Source organism: Carettochelys insculpta, chromosome 2 (assembly GCF_033958435.1).
Source record: "Carettochelys insculpta isolate YL-2023 chromosome 2, ASM3395843v1, whole genome shotgun sequence".
Lineage (NCBI taxonomy): Eukaryota > Metazoa > Chordata > Testudines > Carettochelyidae > Carettochelys > Carettochelys insculpta.
Window position 1 is genome coordinate 223,317,920 of NC_134138.1, and position 19,651 is coordinate 223,337,570.

Sequence of the window (19,651 nt, forward strand, 5' to 3'; positions counted from 1 at the left end):
CCGATATGATATGCGCAGAAGCAAGGGAAACCATTGCTGCCGATCCCACGTTCGGACTATGAGTATCATGCGAGCTCTCTCCCTTCTGGCTTTCTGCAAGACCTTGTGGATAAGCGCTGTGGGGGGGAACGTGTAAAGTAGGGGGCCCCTCCATGAAATCATGAATGTGTCCCCCAGGGACCCCCGCCCCACTCCTGCCCTGGAGCAGTACTGGGGACACTTCTCGTTGTGCTGGGTGGCAAACAGATCGATCTGGGGAAACCCCCATGTATGAAAAATGGGCCGTAGCAGATCGGAGCAGATCTGCCATTCGTGCGTGAGTGCGAAGCGCCTGCTCAGCTGATCTGCTTTCACGTTGTGAGCTCCTGGCAAGTACGAGGCTTTCAACGTTATGTTGTTGGCAATGCACCAGTTCCACAGTCGGACTGCTTCCGCACATAGGGCACGAGATCGAGCTCCTCCTTGTCGATTGATGTAAAACATAGTGGAGGTATTGTCGGTATTGATCCCGACTACTTTGCCATGCAGGCAGTCTCGAAAATGTTTGCAGGCGTTGAACACTGCTCTGAGCTCCAGTATGTTTATGTGCAGTGTCTGTTCCGCAGGGGACCATAGCCCTTGCGTCACCTTGTCGCCAATGTGCGCTCCCCATCCTATGTGGGAGGCGTCGGTAGTAAGAAAAATAGAAATTTGTGGTTGGTGAAAGGGCACCCCTACTAGCAGATTCTTGGGGTTTTCCCACCACGCCAGGGATCTGCGCACATCTGTCGTGGGCGACACCACCCTGTAAACAGTGTGGGATGCTGGTTTGTAAACACTCGCCAGCCAATGCTGCAGGCTTCGCATGTGCAACCTGGCGTTCTGTACCACAAACGTCGCTGCCACCATGTAGCCCAGCAGCTGTAAGCACGTTAAGACCAGTACCGTGGGGCTGTATGTGATGACTTGCACCAGCGAACTGATGGTGCGGAAGCGGGCGTCGGGTAAGTACACCCTTGCTGTGATAGAGTTTATGCGTGCCCCTGTGAACTCTATGTCCTGTGTGGGGTCAGTCTTTGACTTCGCGAGATTGATGACTAGGCCCAGAGAAGAAAACGTGTCCGCTGTGACGAGTATCATGCATAGGACCTCTGCCTTCGAGGCCCCTTTCAGCAGGCAGTCGTCCAGGTATGGGAAGATAAACACCCCTTGTCTGTGCTGGTAGGCTGACACCACTGCCAGGGTTTTGGTAAAGACTCTGGGGGCCAAGGAGAGGCCGAACGGAAGAACCCTGTACTGGAAGTGTTCCTTGCCGACCATGAAGAGGAGGAAGCGCCTGTGTGCCGGGTGGATTGTTATATGAAAGTAAGCATCTTGTAAGTCGAGGGCTGCAAACCAATCTCCATCGTCCAGTGCCGTGAGTATGGAGGCGACTGTGATCATCCGAAAACGTTGCCTGAGCAAGTAGCAGCTGAGGCCCCGAAGATCTAGGATGGGCCTCCAGCCTCCTGTTTTCTTCTCTGTTAGGAAGTAGCGTGAATAAAAACCTTTCCCCTGGAATTGTTCCGGCACTCTTTCCACCGCCCCTATGAACATAAGGTGGTCCCCCTCCTGCTTGAGCCTCGCCTCGTGGGCATCGTCCCGGAGGTGAGGCCTGGAGGGAGGCTTCGTCAGTGGGAGCGACTGGAAAGGGATCGCGTAACCCGTGGCTATGATCTCCAGCACCCATTTGCCTGTGATGATCTTTTGCCATTGGGGGTGGAACGGTCTGAGGCGGTGATGGAACATGAGATGAGAGTGGCATTGAGCGATGGTAGTGATAGTGCAGCCCCTGCCATACCCGTAAAACTTGTTGCCTTTGGGCCTGTCCCGCGGGCATACGGCTTTGTTGAGAACATCGCCTGGGAGTTCTGTACTGTTGCTTCTGTTGATGGCGCCCTTGGTTGTAGCCCTGTTGATACTGAGCGCGCTGCGGTTGGTACGGGTAGCATCTTTGCTGAGGATAATATTTTTTCTTCCTGTATGGAGGAGTATAAATACCCAAGGTTCTAAGTGTAGCTCTTGAGTCCTTACTGGAGTGGATGACCGAGTCGGTTGAGTCTGCAAACAGCTTTTGCGTGTCAAAGGGAAGGTCCACGATCTTTGCCTGTAGGTCCCTCGGGATACCCGATGTCTGGAGCCAGGATTCTCTACGCATGACCACTGCTGTAGCTGTTGAACGTGCCACCGTATCCACCACATCCAGGGCAATCTGGACTCCTGTTCGCGATGCTGCGTAGCCCTCTTGCACTATTGCCTTTAACACCGGCTTCTTATCTTCCGGAAGTGAATCCATGAGAGCAGTAAGCCTGGAGTAATTATCAAAATTATGGTTCGCTAAGTGTGCCGCATAATTTGCCATTCTCAATAGCAGGATAGAGGAGGAATATACTCTCCTGCCAAACAGCTCTAGCTTCTTAGCATCTTTGTCCGATCCCCCCGATTTGTACTGAGAAACCTTTAACCTCTGCTGGGACGATTCGACCACTAACGAATTTGGTTGTGGGTGACTGAAGAGGAACTCCATGTCCTTTGCCGGGACGAAGTACTTCTTACCCACTCTCTTGTTCGTAGGCAGAACAGAGGCCAGAGTCTGCCATATGGTGGTGGCTGACTCCATAATGGTTTCATCCAGCGGAATAGCAATTTTGGATGAAGCCGGGGGTCTCAAATTTTTCAGGAGTTTGTGATGTTTCTCCTGCACCTCTGCCGTTTGAATGCCTTGTGTGAAAGCCACCCTTTTAAACAGTTCCTGAAACTGTTTGAGGTCATCCGGGTGAGAGACATCCCCGGGGGCCATGGCCTCATCTGGGGACGATGAGGAGGAACCACTTGGGTAAACCTCCCTCGAACCCTCATGCTCCTGCGGTCGATGATACACTTGCTCGCTGGAGGACTGTGAAGGAAAATCTCGGGGTTCTAAAATTAACTCGCCTTGAGATAACTGTGCTTCTGTCCCCGATCGGGAGTGTCCACGGGGGTACTGAATGGCCGGGGGGGACCTGCCCCTGGGCGTAGGCCTGGGGTGTCCATGTCCAGCATGATAAGGACGACCATGGCAGCACGGGCAATGGTCCAGGGATGGAGACCTAGACCACTCGCGGGGTGTGTACCCCCGACGTCTGGGAGAGCGAGATCTCCGCGACGACACAGATAGAGGTGAAACTGGTTTGTGATAGTACTCCAGGGGATCCAATCCCAGAAAAGGTGAAGGTGGCCCAAGCCATGGTGACATTGGTTGGAGGAATGGAGAAGGAGGTTCTGGATAGGCCGGTGGAGACCCAGGCCTTCTGGGCGGCGTGTATAGCACAGGGGGAGGGCTTGTTGCTAGTAGCAGCGCAGCCCTGTGCGGAGATGGGCTGCGGTGCCGGGCTTTTGATTTTGCCTTGCCCCTCCCCTGCGGGGCTGGCACTGCCCCCTCCCGTGCCGGGGATCTCAGCCCCGCTGTCGGCGCCGCGCTCGGCATGCTCAGCTGAGGTGCCGCGCGGGTAACTTCCTCCGGTCCCTGCAGGCTCCGTGCCTGGCGGCCCTGCACCATTGTTGCCGCCGGGTGTGGCGCTTGCCTCGCTGACGCTCTAGGCGCCGCGCGTGCCGGCTGTTGTGTAACCGGAGGCTCAGCCTCTGCCACGTGTGCTGCCGCGCTGCCGCTCGCCTGAGTATGCGGCTGGGGGCTGTGCACTCCGCTCGTCCCGCTCGCTGAAACCGCTGGCAAGGATCGAGCTGGGGAGAGTTTCCTCCGTTTCTGCACAGAGGGGGTCAGAGAAGCTGCCTTCCTCTTATGCAACCCAGAGGGCCCTTCTGGGTGAGGCTTCTCCGGCAAGTCCGGCTGGAGGGCCTTGTCAAACAAGAGCATTTTAAGATGCATTTCTCTGTCTTTCCTGGCCCTGGCTGTGAGCTTAGCACAGTGAGAACACTTCTGGGTAACGTGATTCCCCCAGGCAGTGGATGCATTCACTATGCCCATTGGAGGCCGGCATAGCTTCACGGCAGGACTCACACTTTTTAAAACCTGAAGAGGCCATCGTGGTGAGTCCTTTACTGTTAATAGGGTACTTAGCACTTAATCCGTGCCTTTTTACCTGAATTGCGGTCACTGGCCTGCGGGGCAGCGGGCGGCCTACTGGCCTTCACGTCCACTCTTCTTCTCCTCTCCTCTCTCTCTTTTTAATATATATATATATATATATATTTTGATATTCTCTTTGTCCTCTTTTTTTTTTTTTTTAACCAAAAAACCCCAACAATTTACACGTAGAAACACTATCTAATCTGACTCTGGCCTTAGCCTGAGCGGATTCCGTCTGCAGCTGATGGCGGCTGAGAAGGAACTGGTGGGGACCGGATCGCGCACGTGGCCGGGGGCGCGCAGGGGAGCGGCGCACGCCGGCGCATGCACAATCCAGGAGAAACTGCAGGAAGATTTCCGATCTGCAGCGCCGGGCGAGCCCGACACCTATTGTGGAGCACCCACGGGGACACTCAAAGAAGAATCTGTGATTGCTGTAAATATCCTATGCCTGTCAGAGACCGGCATAGTAGTTTTCTTAGGTGCTTGGGTGAAGGACACATAAGTAACAAGTAGTCCTTTAACTGGAGGACAAAGGAGTGAGAAATTAGATTTAGAGTGCTCCTGATGGAGTCAGTGCTCACTCAAACACTGGAGCAGCAGTCTGATTCAGCACCCAGCAACATGACATCAATGTGCAGTGCCCCACTGGCACCACCAATGAGCCTTACCCCAGTGTCACTGCTCCCCATCGCAAGAGATATCCCAGCACTGGTCACCTGCTGATAGTTGAGACAACTTGGGGAGGCAATCACAGCAGAGCCCTCTCCAGTCACCAGAATCTGGGCACTAGCAGAGAAAGTCAAGATGAACTTCACTGATTACTATTTACAGAACCTCGAAGACATGCACCCTCCAGCATATATGTCGGGACTGACCTCTCGTATTGCTAGGCTGATGTTACCATACCCATGATTGCGCAGAGGACAGGAACCATGGGCCTTGCTGTCACTTTCCCAGATGGATATTGCCACAGGCTAAGTGGTCCCCAACAAGGCTGGCTTCCAATACCTTCTGGTCCTGCTTCTCGTCTCAGAGTGAAAGGTGTGGCTCACGAGTTCCTGCTGCAGATCTGCCAAATGCCACTGGTCTCCCATTTCTAAATGGTCAGAGCAGAAGTACTTTGTTCCATCCAAGGGCCGCTTATACCTTTATTCCCACCATGCTCCTAATTCGCTGATAATCAAGGTAGTTAACCACAGGGAACACAAGGGACAAGACTCCAAGATGCTGGATTTCTTGGGACATAAGATTTATTTTCATCTAGCCTATAGCTAATGGTGGCCAATCATCAGGTTCTCCTGGGGAAGTATGACTATAATATGTGGCAGATCACTGCCAAGTTTGAGAGTGCCTTCTCAGAGGGCTCACATAAGGAGTTGCTGTCAATACTGGATGAGAGTATGAACTTTGTTGCTCACAGCATGGTATCTGCTTCTCTCTGGGCTGTCCACCAAAGCTCAGCAGTCAATTCAGGACCTCCCTTCAACAGCCAGGTCCTGTTCACAGAGCAGATGGATACCAAATCACATGGCTTAAAAGACTCCTCTACCATCCTTAAAACCATGGGCCTCTATGTGCTGTGTCCAAGGCATAAATGGTTTAAATCACAATGAGCTAAGGATCAACGAGACAGCCTCAGCAAGATCCACTGCATAAGAAGACTAAAGCTACAAGGAGCACACAAGCAGCACACAAGACACTTGCCCCCTCCTTCCGTCCTGTCAGGCTTGGCCCACCCCAAGCAAGGAGCTACAATGTGATTTGAAAGTACATCTAAGGATGACACACTGGATCCAGTTTTCCTGTTTTTTGGCAATTACCTTTCCCACTTATTCCTGACAAGGTCAGCAATAACTTCAGACTGCTGATCCTCAGTATAGTTGCACACAGAGACACCCTCCAATTTATTTCCAGCCCTCGCCCACACACACTCCTTCTTGTCCCTTTCCTTCTTAGGGCCTCTTCTCACAAGCACCCCTTTGAGAAGGAAGTTCAGGGGTTCCTACAGCTGATGTCCTACTCCCTTTCCCACTTGTCTTGGAAGGTTACATTTCTAGTGAATGTGACATCAGCAAGGCTGGTCTTGGAGCTCAAAGCTTTGACCTTGGAACTCCCTTACATAGACTTCCAAAAAGACAAGGTCCAGCTACAACCCCACTTGCCCTCCTACCAAAGATGGTTTCTTCCTTCCACGTGAACCAGAGCATATTCCTGCCTCTGTTCTGCCCCAAGTGTCAAAGAAAAGTGGAAGAGAAGTGTTTATGTGCCTTGGATCTGAGAAGAGCCTTGGCTTTTTTACCTGAAGCATACAAAGCCCTTCTGCACATCAATACAGCTTTTTGTCACAATGTCCAACAGGAATAGGGGCCTTCCAGTTTCGTCACATAGTTCTTTCAGCTGAAACACATCTTACATTTGGATCTGCTACAAACTAGAGAAGGCCCCTCTGCTGTCAATTATCTCGGCCCATTCGATCAGAGCACAGGTTTCATAGTGCCCTTCATAGCACACACGCCAATCAAAGACATCTGTAGAGCTGCTACATGATCCTTGATCCACACATTCATGTCTCACCATGCCATCACTCAGCAGCCAGAGATGAGTCTGGGTTCACAGCTGTGCTACAATCAGCGTGGCCATGAATTCTAACCTGCCTCCATAGGTAATAGCTGGAGTCACCTGTTGTGGAATGGACATGATCAAGCACTCAAAGACAAGTTATCTGTTCTGTAACTGATATTCTTTGAGGTGCATTACTCGTGTCCTTTCCACAACCCACCTTCAATTTACCACTGTCAGCATTTCTGGAAAGAAGGAACCGAGGGTGGTAGCGGAAGTGCAGCACTCCTTATACTGTGCCATGAGGCTATTCCAGGGGTATCCACAGGCACCCTCTATGGATAAAAAGCTTCTTGCATGCGTGCACTTGACAAGCACACATGCACATAACGTGGAATAGACACAAGTAACGTATCTCCAAGAACACCATTTACAGTCATTTTTTAAGTAGCTGCCTTAAAGGCAATTCTGCTGTTCCAGAGTCTGATTAAAATACACAGTAATACAAATTAGTACATAGGAACCATTGAATGAATGTTGCTATTGTTTGATAATGAAATTATGAAGCAGTCTGGTTGCATTCATAAAGCACATTTATTTCATTACTAATTCTAATTCATTTTACAAATTGGTGAAAATTATTATTTGTAATTCAAATAACCTGAAAATATGTCTCCCCATAAATGATTATAAATACCTGGAGACAGCAACAAACTTTTGACATGTGGAGTGCTTCTCTTAGATGCTGTCTTAGCGACCAATGGCATATCTATTCTTTTTCCAAAACCTATAGACTGGAGAACACAGGACCTTTCATGGTTGTAAATATGTAAAGCTGATTCCCTTTCTTTTTGAGTAACTTCTGTTAAATGGGAAATAAAAACAGTTACCCTTTCTATACCAATGAATTAAATCTATGTTTACCTGCTTGTTAGCATTTGAAAGGTTATTTTCTCTACCAAATTACCACCAGATCCTCAATTGGTATAAATCTGTATAGCTCCACCCATTCAATCTAGAAAGACAATGATTTATACGAACTGAAGATTCAGGGTGTGTCTACACTTGCATTCCTCTTTCGAAAGAGCTATGCAAATGAGGTAAATAGAAGATGCAAATGAGGTATAAGTTTGCATATTCAACACCTTATGTGCATATTCTAATTTTGAAAGAAGAAAGCCAGTGTAGACACTGCTCTTTCAAAAGTAAACCCCATCTTCGAAAGAATCCTTCTTCCCATCAAATAAAGAAATCAGAACACGCAAATCAGGCGATGAATATGCAAATTTATACCTCATTTGCATTTTGATTGACCTCATTTGTATGCCTCTTTCAGAAGAGGAATGCAAGTGTAGACACACCCTCAGAGTGAAATCATAACTCCACTGAAGTCGATAGCAAACTCACATTAATTTCACAGAGTGCAGAATTTCACTTTGTTTGCACAATGTTTCAATACATTACACTAAAGAACCAAATAAAGTCTTAAATTACAAGTTTCCATACCCACAATAAAACAAAATTCTAGTTGAAAGTCAGTAATAATTCCCACCACTCAATTAGAGAAAGTTATAGGAGTACACTCAAAAAGTTTTGCACCTTCATTTTACTGATTTGTCCTTTTGTTTGAAGATTACTTGTAAACAAAGATGCTGCGTCTACACTAGCCCAAAACTTCGAAATGGCCATGCAAGTTTACTAATGAAGCGCGGAAATACATATTCAGTGCCTCATTAGAATGCCAGCAGCCGTGGCACTTTGAAATTGACGCGGCTCGTCAAGAAGGGGCTTCTTTTCGAAAGGACCCCACCAACTTTGAAATCCCCTTATTCCTATCTGCTGTTAGGAATAAGGGGATTTCGAAGTTGGCGGGGTCCTTTCAAAAAGAAGCCCCATCTGGCCAAGTCACACAGCGGCGAGCCGCGTCAATTTCGAAGTGCCATGGCTGCCAGCATTCTAATGAGGCGCTGAATATGTATTTCAGCACGTCATTAGTAAACTTTGAAATGGCTATTTGCATGGCCATTTCGAAGTTTGGGCTATTGTAGACGTAGCCAGAGTCTCAAAAAGGTAGCCGTCTTAGTCTGTATCTTCACAAAACAAAAAAAGCAGTCCTGTAGCACCTTAAAGACTACCAATATTATCTATTAGGTAATGAGCTTTCGTGGGACCAACCCACTTCTTCAGATTTAAAAAATATTGATAACTGAGAGAGAGAGAATTTTTAAAAGATAGAAAAAAAGAAAAAACCTAACAAATCAGCTAGATGGGGGGCAGGAATTGTGGCGGGGGGTGGAAAGGGAGGATAAATAAAGCCTCTGCAAGTGGTATTGAGTGAGATGCCACCAGTCACTGTGAATACCAAAGGTGGGGAAATTGTCCTTGTAATGCATAAGATAATTGGTATCTTTGAGTCCATGATGATAGGTATCAAACTTGAAAATAAATTCCAATTCAGACGTCTCCCTTTGTAATCTGGTGTTAAAATCTCTTTGCTTCAAAACACACACCATTAACTGCTGAATAACGTGTCCTGCTAAATTTAAATGCTCACTTACCATTTTGTGTGTTCAGATTCCGAATGTCTGATTTGTCCATTCATTCTTTGGAAAAGGGATTGTCCAGTTTGCTCAATATATAGGGCAGAGGAGCATTGCTGTCACATGATGGCATATATCACATTGGTGGAAGTGCAGGAATATGAGCCCCAAATGTGTACCTGATGTGGTTAGGTCCAAAGATGGTAGTTTTAGTGTAAATATATGGACAGATATGGCAATGGGATTTGTTGCAAAGAAAGGTTCCAGGATTAGTATTTCTGTGGTGTGTGGCACGTGGTTGCTGGTGAGAATTTTCCTGATGCTGGGCAGCTTCTGCAGCAAAGACCAGGCCTGTCACTTAGGGCCTGTGGAAGTGCAGCATAATATTCCAGCATAGGTTGCATATTTTCGATAATGTGCTGGAGGGGTTTGAGTTGGGGGCTACAGATAATGACAAGCAGTGTTCTGCTATTAACCTTCTTGGGCCTATCTAGAAGTAGCTGGTTTCTGGGTATGCATGTGGCCCTGTCAATGTTTCTTTACTTCTTCCAGTGGGTAATTAAGTTTTACAAATGCCTGGTAGAGATAAAGTGTTTGATAGGATTGCAGCAGATACGGTTGTATCTTAGGGTTTGACTATAAACTATGGATCGTGTGATGTGTCCTGGATGGAAACTGGAGGCATGTAGGTAAGAGTAGTGGTCAGTGGATTTCCAGTTTAGAGTGGTATTGATCTGACCATCAGTGATTTGCACTGTGGTGTCAGGAAAATGGACCTCTCATGTGCAATGGTCAAGGCTGAGATTGATGGTGGGGTGCAAGTTACTGAAACTCCTGAGGAATTCTTCAAGCGTCACTTTACCATGGGTCCAAATGATAAAGATATCATTGATGTAGTTTAAGTAAAGCAGCAGTAGTAGGGGACGGGAGCTGAGGAAATGCTGTTCTAAGTCAGCCATAAAAATGTTAGCATACTGTGGGACCAAGCAGATGTCCATAGGAGTGCTGCTGATTTGGAGGCATACATTATCCCCAAATTGGAAATAGTTGTGGGTGAGTACAGAGTTACATAGCTCAGCCACCAGATGTGCCATGGTATCTTTGTGGTGCTATCTTTTTTTAAAAATTCTCTTTCAGAATTTATGCCTGGAGGTAACAAAACTGTGACCAAGTGTCCTGCTAAACGAGGGAAACAGGAGTATATTTTAGTAATGTTCCTAAAATGGTAAAGAGAAATCTTTGTAACGCTGAAAAAATAGTTCTCAAAATGACAATCAAGGATAAAGCTTGTAAAAATAATGCCTGACTTCTTAATTAAGGACCAATGATTGTATCATGGTTCTATTAAAAGAGGAAGTCCATGAATTTAATAAGATTGTCCACAAATTTTATAAATATCAAAGTGGTTTTCCCCAGATTACAAAGTAACCAGTTCTCCTCCATCTAGCAATGATCCTCATTATAACAGTAAGTGAAGTGCTGCCTGAGATACTGAAAAAGTTACTCTGTACAATGACAAATGTACGCTGATAAGGCCTCAGTTGGAGTACTGCGTGCACTTCTAGGCATCTCACTTCAGAAAAAATTAGACTTACTGGAGAAAGTGCAGAGGGGAGCAACAAAAATATTAAAGGTCAAGAAAACATAACACATCGGAAGAATGAAAATGCTGGGTTTGTTTAGTCTGGACAATAGACAACTGATGGGACATGATAATAGACTTCCAGTACATAGAAGGTCATTATCAATGAGGAGGGAGATAAAGTGTTCTTATCCACTGAAGAAAGGAGAAGAACTAATAGACTCACCATGCAGCAATGGAGATTTAAGTTAGACATCAGGGAAAAGTTACTGTCAGTGCAGTTCAACACTACAACAGAATACCTAGGCAGGTTAAGCACTGGAACAGATTACCTAGGAATGCCCATTACTGGAAACTTTTAAGAACAGATTAGACGAACACTTGTCAGCAGAAGCAATTGGTGTGGGAGTACATGGGGGATCCACCAGCCATGTGCCCACCCTCTTGGGGAAGGTCTGGGACAAAGCCTTCCAACCCAGGCCCCTCCCCCTGCCCCCCCTCCACCCCCACCCCCACCCCCACCTTATCCTTAGTATCCAGCCATGCTGCTCCATTTCCTGCCGAGGAGTGTGAGGGCAATTCTGCTTCTCCCATGAGGCAGGAGCTGCCTTGCTCTGCTTTCTCCACTGCTGTCAGTGAGTGAGAGGGCACAGATTCCTCCCAAAAGGACCATCCTCTGGTCCTGCTAATTTCCCTGCCAGCTGGCCCTACCTGCATTGGGAGGGAGGGGGTGATGTGCCCCCTCATGCCCCCCATATATCACCCGCTGCTTGTTAGGGATGGTCTAGGTAATAATTAGCCCTGTATCTATGCAGGAGACTAGACTAGAATCAACCAAGGTTCCACTTCTACATTTCTATGATTTCTGTATTCAGAAACAGGTCCACCAGCAAATCCGTATGTGAAAACCAGCGAAGTACATGTCATGTGGGCCTGATCTTGCAAACCATTACTTACAAGGACAATCCTTTCTCAACATCAATAGAGCTATTTTTATTTTTAGTACAGTAGTCCCTCGAGTTACGCACGGGTTGCATTCCCATGCACCCTCGCATAACTCAAATTTTGCATAAGTCGGGAGGTGGTTTTTTTACCCTGGTGGAACGCACGTACTGCAGCTGGAGAGAGTGGGAACACCTGGAGCTCCTTTTGAAAGGCAAATCCTGGGTTTGGGTGGGGTGCAGTTGGTGAGGATTAAGCCTGGCAGTGGGTTGGGGCAATGGGAGAGAGACGGTGGGGGTTAAGCCTTGGGTGGGTTAGGGCTGCAGGGGGGAGTGGGGGATGGAGTTGAGCCAGAGGTGCATGCGAGGGCGGGGGCAGGGGGAGGTAGGCCAGAGCCACGTGTGGAGGAGGGAGGTGAGCCAGAGATGCGCGCAGGGGAGGGGGTTGACCCAGGTCCTTGCAGGGTTGCGGGGGTTGAGCCAGGGCTGGGGAGAGTGGGATTTTGAGTTGTGCTTAACTCGCAATCGTGCCTTTGAGGGATTACTGTATATTACGGTAGAGCCAAAACATTCTGCTTCTCAAATATTGAGGCAAATACAGGTGTCTCCAGAAGAAAGCACACTGAAATGCAAAGTGGAAAAGCAATGCATCACAGAGACAAATGACCATGGTGATATCTGAATCTTATCAGTAACACAGTTGCATCAGAGGAATTCTCCCCTCTCTTGCCAGATCTGGGACTTCGTGGACCCCATTATGCCACTTCAGCCCTGTCACCCAGTATAAAGGGACTAGAGCAGGAGTATGAATCTTGCCCACTGTCTTCAACATTTCTTTTTCAAATGTTCAACCCACTTCACTGAACAGTTCACACAGAAGACAAAATATCAGGCAGGTAAACACAACTTAGGCATTTTTGAAGAAGTTGATCTTTAGGATCTTTTTCTTCCATGGTATCCACAAGAAACTACACAACCAGTGTGTATTTGATTTACTTCTTTTGTCTATTCTCAAGGATAATGGTGCCAAGATAGAGCCCCACTGGCCCTGGTTTTACCTTGAGGGGTTGCCAGAAAGGGTATGGGGGCGATGGTTTAATTTCTCATGGGCTTAGCCAGTTTTACATAGGTAAGTTCAGTTAAGAAATGTTCATGTGTTTATTTAAACTCTAAAAAGGTAGAATACCTCTGAGTGAGCACAAAATAAAATGAATTAGCCATTTTACATGGACTTACTCAGATTGCACCCTTGTAGGTATGTGCCTATTTCTGAACACTGACTTTAACTTCTCTTAAATTTGTTCCACAGAATTTCATGAAAGACAAATGGATGCAAGAGGGGAGACACACATTTTAAATTTTACAAAGAAGGCAAATCTTTTAGTCAATTTCAACAAGAAAGGTCTGATATCAAGCAGAAAATTGTTAAAGTCTTAAAAATTCTACTTGCATACTAAATCTCACAATTAATTGGATTGAATTCATTATATATGTTGGTAAACAAACAAATGGAAGAAGATCGGCCATGAGGAAATATACCTACTTTTCTAAATGGACTAGAATCATAAGTGACTGTCAATGCACTATGAAAAGATGAAAACAGTCCTTACTCTTCCTGTCGAGGAGTTGTACTGATGGAAGGAAGTATGTCACATAAAGACGATATCCTGGATCTTGTGACAGAGGGTTATGAAAAAGATCTGCAAAAGTTTAAGGAAGAAAAAAATCTAACTTGACAAGCATGGGAAAATAATCACTATTTGGTAACAAGATTTTAGAAAATACACCCAAACTGTTTTTATACTCTGAGCCATGTCCTGCAGTCTTTAATCAGACAAATTCCCTTGTCTTAATAAGGATTTGGCCCATTGTGAAATGTGAATAAAATACTACTGAAAATAAATTAATTAAAGATCCACTTAGTGTGCCGAGCCTTTGAAGTTCCTGCTTGACCTTTCATAATTAACTAGGAGATCTTTGATATGCTGACAGAGCAACAAAGTTTTTACCTTTGATTTTCTTATGTACTGTAAGATAACTATGTGCTTAAGTGCATAGTAGTTTTACCATATACATGGAACAAAAAATGTGAATGACTGGTTTTCTGACTTTTTAAGCTACCTAGTTGGAAATGACTTGGAAAACTCCAAATATATATTAAACAATGGGTTTAATATATACCCATTCAAAAATGCTTGCATCATTTAGGACCCTAGGTCTTGTGCTTCTAACTCACTTTTGTCCCTTTGAAAATTTGGCTCCATCATAGTCCTTACTATGTGAATAAACAAGCCCTTTCAATGGAGGATGTTTATTTTTCTTTGAGAAATGTATGCATCAACCCAATATAGCCAGAAGGGGACTCTCAAAGTCTTCCTAGATCAAAAGCCAGACCATCTGGGCTCATGGGAATGATGGCACGGGACGTAGTGAAATTAACAGGTACACCAAAAGGAAGACCAGCTCTTTTTTGGCTGACTGGCAGACAGGCAAGCAGATATTTTTTTAACATGGGCTGTGCAGCAAACCTGTGTGTTCTCTTTACATGTCAGCTGTGTCTGTGAGTCTGGCCAGAGATAACTACTGTGATGTATTTCAACCAGAAAGGATGGAAGGTAAGTTGTGGAGCAGGACACACCCTGCATGGTGATTACAGGTGAAAGAGGAATCCCCGAAACCCAAAAGTTTTCCTCACCACCTGAAAGCCTAAAGGTTGTCTTGAATTTTCCTGTCCCTCTTAGAACCTGTGAAAGGAAGCCCAAAGGCTCCAGCATGTGGCTGACAACAAGGTTGCTGCTCTTTCTCCTGCAGCCCTTCAGACCATCTTATTGCCTTCGCTGAAGCCTATGAGAATCTCAGCCTCACACTGAACATCAAAAAGCCCAAGATGCTCCACCAACCCTCACCAACAGGACAATCTCATGTACCTTCTATTTAAGTCAGTGGAGAATTGCTTGAAAATGTGGAGCACTCTCCATACCTTGGAAGTCATCTTTCTGCTAAAATCAGAATTGATGATGAAATCCAGCATGGTCTGAGCCGTGCAAGCTTTGCTTTTGGCTACCTGAGACAAAGGGTCTTCAAGAACTAGGACATCTATCCCAAGACAAAGCTCCTTGCATATCATGCAGTGGTTGTTCCAACACTACTGTATGCATGTGAAATCTGGATAGTATACAAGTGTCATTTGAAGGCACTTGAACAATATCATCAATGTTATCTCAAGAGAATGGAGAAGTTACTCACTTTCATGCAGTAACAATGGTTCTCTGAGATGTATCCCTGCGGGTGCTGTTAAGTGCGAAATGGGAACTAAGTTTTAATTGGACAAGGCTGCATGGGACCCCTAACAAAAACAGTCCTCTAGCCCGAGTGTTACTGCATACCAGTATCTATGACCTGGTGACTACTATCCAAGTAAATAAATAAAGCAAGTGAAATGGTGATATGTAAACCGAACAAGGTACGGTCTATTAAGGGATAACTTACAATATATGGGGAGAACAGGAAGAGAAAGAACTATGTAATAAATCATACAAATCTTAACGATAATAGTCAGTTCCCACAAACCAATTCCCGAAAATAATAATGCATTTATATTAACCTTCACAGTTCCTGCTGGTTGTCTAGGACCTACAACCTTTGGACTAATTCAAAGTCCTCAGGGAGGTACACTAGAGCGATCTCTCGATATAGAGTTGTTAATAAGATGATCGTGTCCAGTGGATGTTATTGGGGACAGTGGATCCTGAGGCAGTGAGCAGTAGATGTCAATTGGAGTCCTGCGGTGTCTGTTGTTCTTCATATTGAAGCCTGCACCACACTGCCACTTAGATGAGCAGCAGCAGTAGAAAGGTCGGTGCTGACCTTATATTTCCCTTGTGGTAGGAAAATCTTATGCAAGGGTGCCCCTGTGGGAAACCCCTTAGGAGTCTCCGAGGTAAATCAAAAGGGCGGGAAAAATCTACTGTGTCAGAATGACTCAGCACAATTCCGACTCCATTTTGTAACTCCATATAAGATATGGATCGTACCTAAGTCATGTGACCACCCTCCATATTCTCTTAGGGACTTAGGATTTCACTCCCAATAGTACTCTGCTTAGGTGTTGGTGTGTCTTGGCACTGGAGATAAGAACGCTTTCAGAGCACTGCCCCACTACCCGCCATGCCATGCATGCATGCTGGTCATCTCAAGCCATTGCCACTGAGAAGTGTGAGAATGGCACAGCCCTCCTATCTTTTTTTTCTGCCTGAAGTTCCCATAGACTCCAAGCAGACAGGAGGATAGGAGGGAAGTGACACAGCCACAGGGACACATCTCGGAGAACCATCGGTACTGCACTAATGTGAGTAACTTCTCCTTCTCCATCGAGTAGTTTCTGTGGGTGCTCCACTTAGGTGACTCCATAACAGTACCTGTTTAAAGGAGGTGGGTATTGGAGTCTTTGGGCTCATCTACACTAGCCCCTTCCTTTGCAGGGGGCATGTAAACAAGCCCGAGAGGTGAATAGCAATGAGGTGCTGTGCTGCATATGCAGCACCTCGTTAGCATAATTCTCACCATGCTAACTTTGAAGCTCTGGCAAGCAGTCTAGCCAAAGGCACTTCGAAGTACCTGTGCTACTTCGAAGTTCCCTTACTCCCAAAACGTTTTGGGAGTAAGGGAACTTCGAAGGAGCGTGGGTACTTCAATGCCCACAGCTAGACTGCTTGACAGAGCTTTGAAGTAAGCAACTTTGAAGTTTGTGCACTGCAAATTATGCTAATGAGGTGCTGCAAATGCAGTGCAACACCTCATTGCTATTCACCACTTGGGCTCATTTACATGTCCCCTTCGAAGGAGGGGGCTAATGTAGATGAGCCCTTTATGTGGATTGATGCAAAACTGCGTCTGCCAAAACAGTGGCATATATTGGCCCTTTCTGTAAATCATAATGTCTTGCAAGCACATGGTGTGAAGACTGAGTGGTCTCTCTACAGATGTTAACTAGAGGGACATTGCTAAGTAAGGCTGTTGTTGCAGCCATTACCCATGTGGAGTGGGCCCTAATAGTCTGTGGTGGCTGTTTGCCTCTAAGTTGTTATGCAGTGTGTATGGAACCCGAAATCCACTTGGATAGGTATTGTGCCAAAACATTTGTTCCTGAACAAGGTCCTGACCATGATACTAAGAGCATTTTTGACTTTCTAATTGATTTAGTTCTGTCGAGGTAGAATGCAATCGCATGTCTTCCATTGAGTGCGTGTAATATGGCCTCCTTAAAGGAGGTCTGAAGTTTGGGAAAGGTGAATATACAGGCTCATTTACATGAAAATCAGATATCACCTTCAGGAGAAACTTTGGCCCCAATTTCCCTGACACCTTCTGGCATATGTTATGGCCACTAGGAAAGCCGCGTTATTGAGGTGACATTCTGACATGGTGATGTGTCAGGAGATCTGGCACCATCAGAAGAGGGATCAGTTGATCTATCAACAGGTAATGCAGATAAGGAAATCAAGATTACCAGGAGCTATTAATACAGTAAGGTCTCAGAGTCCACGAGAGCTCCGTTCTATGCACCTTCACATAAACCCGGATCTCACGTAAGTGGGGGTACGGCTTTTTCCCCGGCAGAACACATGTTCTGCAGCTGGGGAAGCAGCAGGAAGGTAAGTCCTGGGGTGGGGAGGCAGTTAGGAAGGGTTAAGCCAAGCATTGGGTTGGGGCTATGGGAGGCAGGCAATGGGGGCAAGCCTGGAGTGGGTTAGGGCTGCAGGGGGGTAGAGTTGAGCTGGAACTGTGCGCTAGTGGTGAGCTGGAGCCGTGCTCAGGTGGTGAGCCGGGTTGCGGAGGTTTGAGCTGGAACCGGAGCAGTGCATGAGTGGTGAGCCAGCAGGGGGGTTGAACCAGAGCCAGGTGGGGTGGGCAGGCAGCTTGGACCAGAGCCAGGCATGGGTTGTGAGCCAGGAGTGGGGTTGAACCTGGGGGGGGGCATTGAACTGGAGCCACGTGGGGCAGGTGGCTTGAACCAGAGCAGCGTGCAGGTTGTGAGCTGGCAGGGGGGTTGAACCAGGAGTGGGGTGTTGAACCGGTGCCACGCGGGGTGGGAGGGTGGCCAGGCAGCTTGAACCAGAGCCATGTGGGGAAATTTAAATTGGGGTGGGGGATGAGCTGGAGCGATGTGTGAGGGATGATAAGCCAGAGCCAGGTGGGGGCATGCAGGGTGAGCCAGAGGTGCGTGCGGGGTGAGCCAGAGCTACGTGTAGGTGACGAGCTGGTAGTGGGTTTGAACCAGGGCTGGGGAGGTTGAGACGCAGCCGTGCCTGAGGGGTGGTGAGCCAGAGCCAGAGCCAGAGCCAGAGCCGGAGATGGGGGGGTGAGCAGGAGCTGTGCATGGGTGGTGAGCAGAGCTGTGGGGGAGCTGAGCTGGGCTGTGCGGAGCTGAGGGGGGTTGAACCAAGGTGGGGGGAGCAAGTTAAGCACAACTGGAAATCATGGTACAGGGTTTACTATAGGAATCACAGTCAGACGCGTAAGAGCGGGGTCTCGTACTCTGAGTTCGTGTACTCTGAGACCTTACTGTATTACTGTGGCCTAATACAACCTGATCTTGTTCATCAAGCTGATGATGAGCGGGATTGGAGGAAAGGCATAGAGAAAAGAGGTTGTCCGGCGAATCGTTAAAGCATCCCCTTGTGATCACTTGCCTAGTCCTGCCCTGGATCAAAACCTGTGACATGTACAATTGTGAGGTGTTGTAAAAAGGTCTATTGTCAAGAAACTCCAGTTGTGGAAAATGGAGAGGAGCTTGTCAGTATTCATCTCCTATTCGTGCTGGTCTGAGAAATGCCAGCTCAGTCTGGCTGCCTGATGTTCTGTTCTGATGGCATGTACATACCATTTGGGGTTATCGAATTCTCGATGCACCAGTTCCAAAAGCTGAGTGCTTCAGCACAGAGAGAGTGTGCTCAGGAACTCCCCTGCCAATTGATATAAAAGATGGCGGGTGTGTTGTCTATGAGGACACAGACAGTTTTGCTTCTTATCAGAGGAAGAAAATGGGTGCATGCTTTTTGAATGGCCCTGAGCTCTAGGATATTGATATGGACATGTCTCTTGTGGTGGGCCCATATTCCATGTAATAACATTGTGCCACGGTGGGCCACCCCAGACCTTGAGCGATCCATCTATTGTTATAGTACAGAAGGATCTGGGCAGTGGAAGGATATACCAGCTAGGAGGTTTGCTGGGGATGTCCACCATTCTAGAGGCTGCCGTGCTAATGGAGGAAGAGCAAGGCCCTTGGTCAAGCTGTGATGGGTTGGAGTAGAACTGGGAGTGCACCAATGTTGCAGGCAGCGCATATGCAGTCTTGCAAATAGGATTACGAATGTTGTGGTGGCCATGTGACCCAATAATTGGAGGCTGGTCTGAACCGTGGTGAGAGGGGCCTGCTTGACTATAAGGACGAGATCACAGATGGCTTGGAATCTGTGTAACAGTAAACAGGCTCTCTCCATGACTGAATCTTGCAGTCCTCCAATGAACTCTATGTTCTGTGTGGGTCTTAAAATGGACTTTCGTAGGTCTATGAGGAGGCCAAGTCAGGAAAAACATTCCCTGGTAGTATTTATCATAAAGGTAGTTTGGTGATAGGTGGGACAGCTGATCAGGTGGTCATCTTGCTACGGAAAAAGTATGACATTTTGCTTTCTGAAGAATGCCATGACCACCACGAGTGTCTGTGAGAACACTTGAGGGGATGTAGAAAGTCTGAAAGGGAGAATCCTGTATTGGTAATAATCTCTGCCCACAACAAATCTGAGGAATCTCCTGTTGGAGGGATGGATAGTCAGGTGGAGGTATGCATCCTGGAGGTCAAGAACTGAGAAACAATCCCGCTTGTCTAGTGCTGGAATGATAGTTTGCAAGGTTACCACTTTGAACTTTGCATTGA

The 19,651-nt window shown here is 46.9% G+C and overlaps 1 protein-coding gene across 2 annotated transcripts in view; it reads right to left on the bottom strand.

The window, feature by feature from the left end:
• Positions 1 to 19,651, bottom strand: part of LRRC72 (leucine rich repeat containing 72) — a 98,379-nt gene that overhangs the window by 12,042 nt on the left and 66,686 nt on the right. For both annotated transcript variants that reach the window (XM_074984665.1, XM_074984666.1), the window contains 2 exons: positions 13,320 to 13,409; positions 7,344 to 7,508 (listed from right to left, as the gene is read on the bottom strand). In XM_074984665.1, coding sequence (XP_074840766.1) covers positions 7,344 to 7,508; positions 13,320 to 13,409 — 255 coding nt within the window. The remainder of the gene's footprint in view (positions 1 to 7,343; positions 7,509 to 13,319; positions 13,410 to 19,651) is intronic.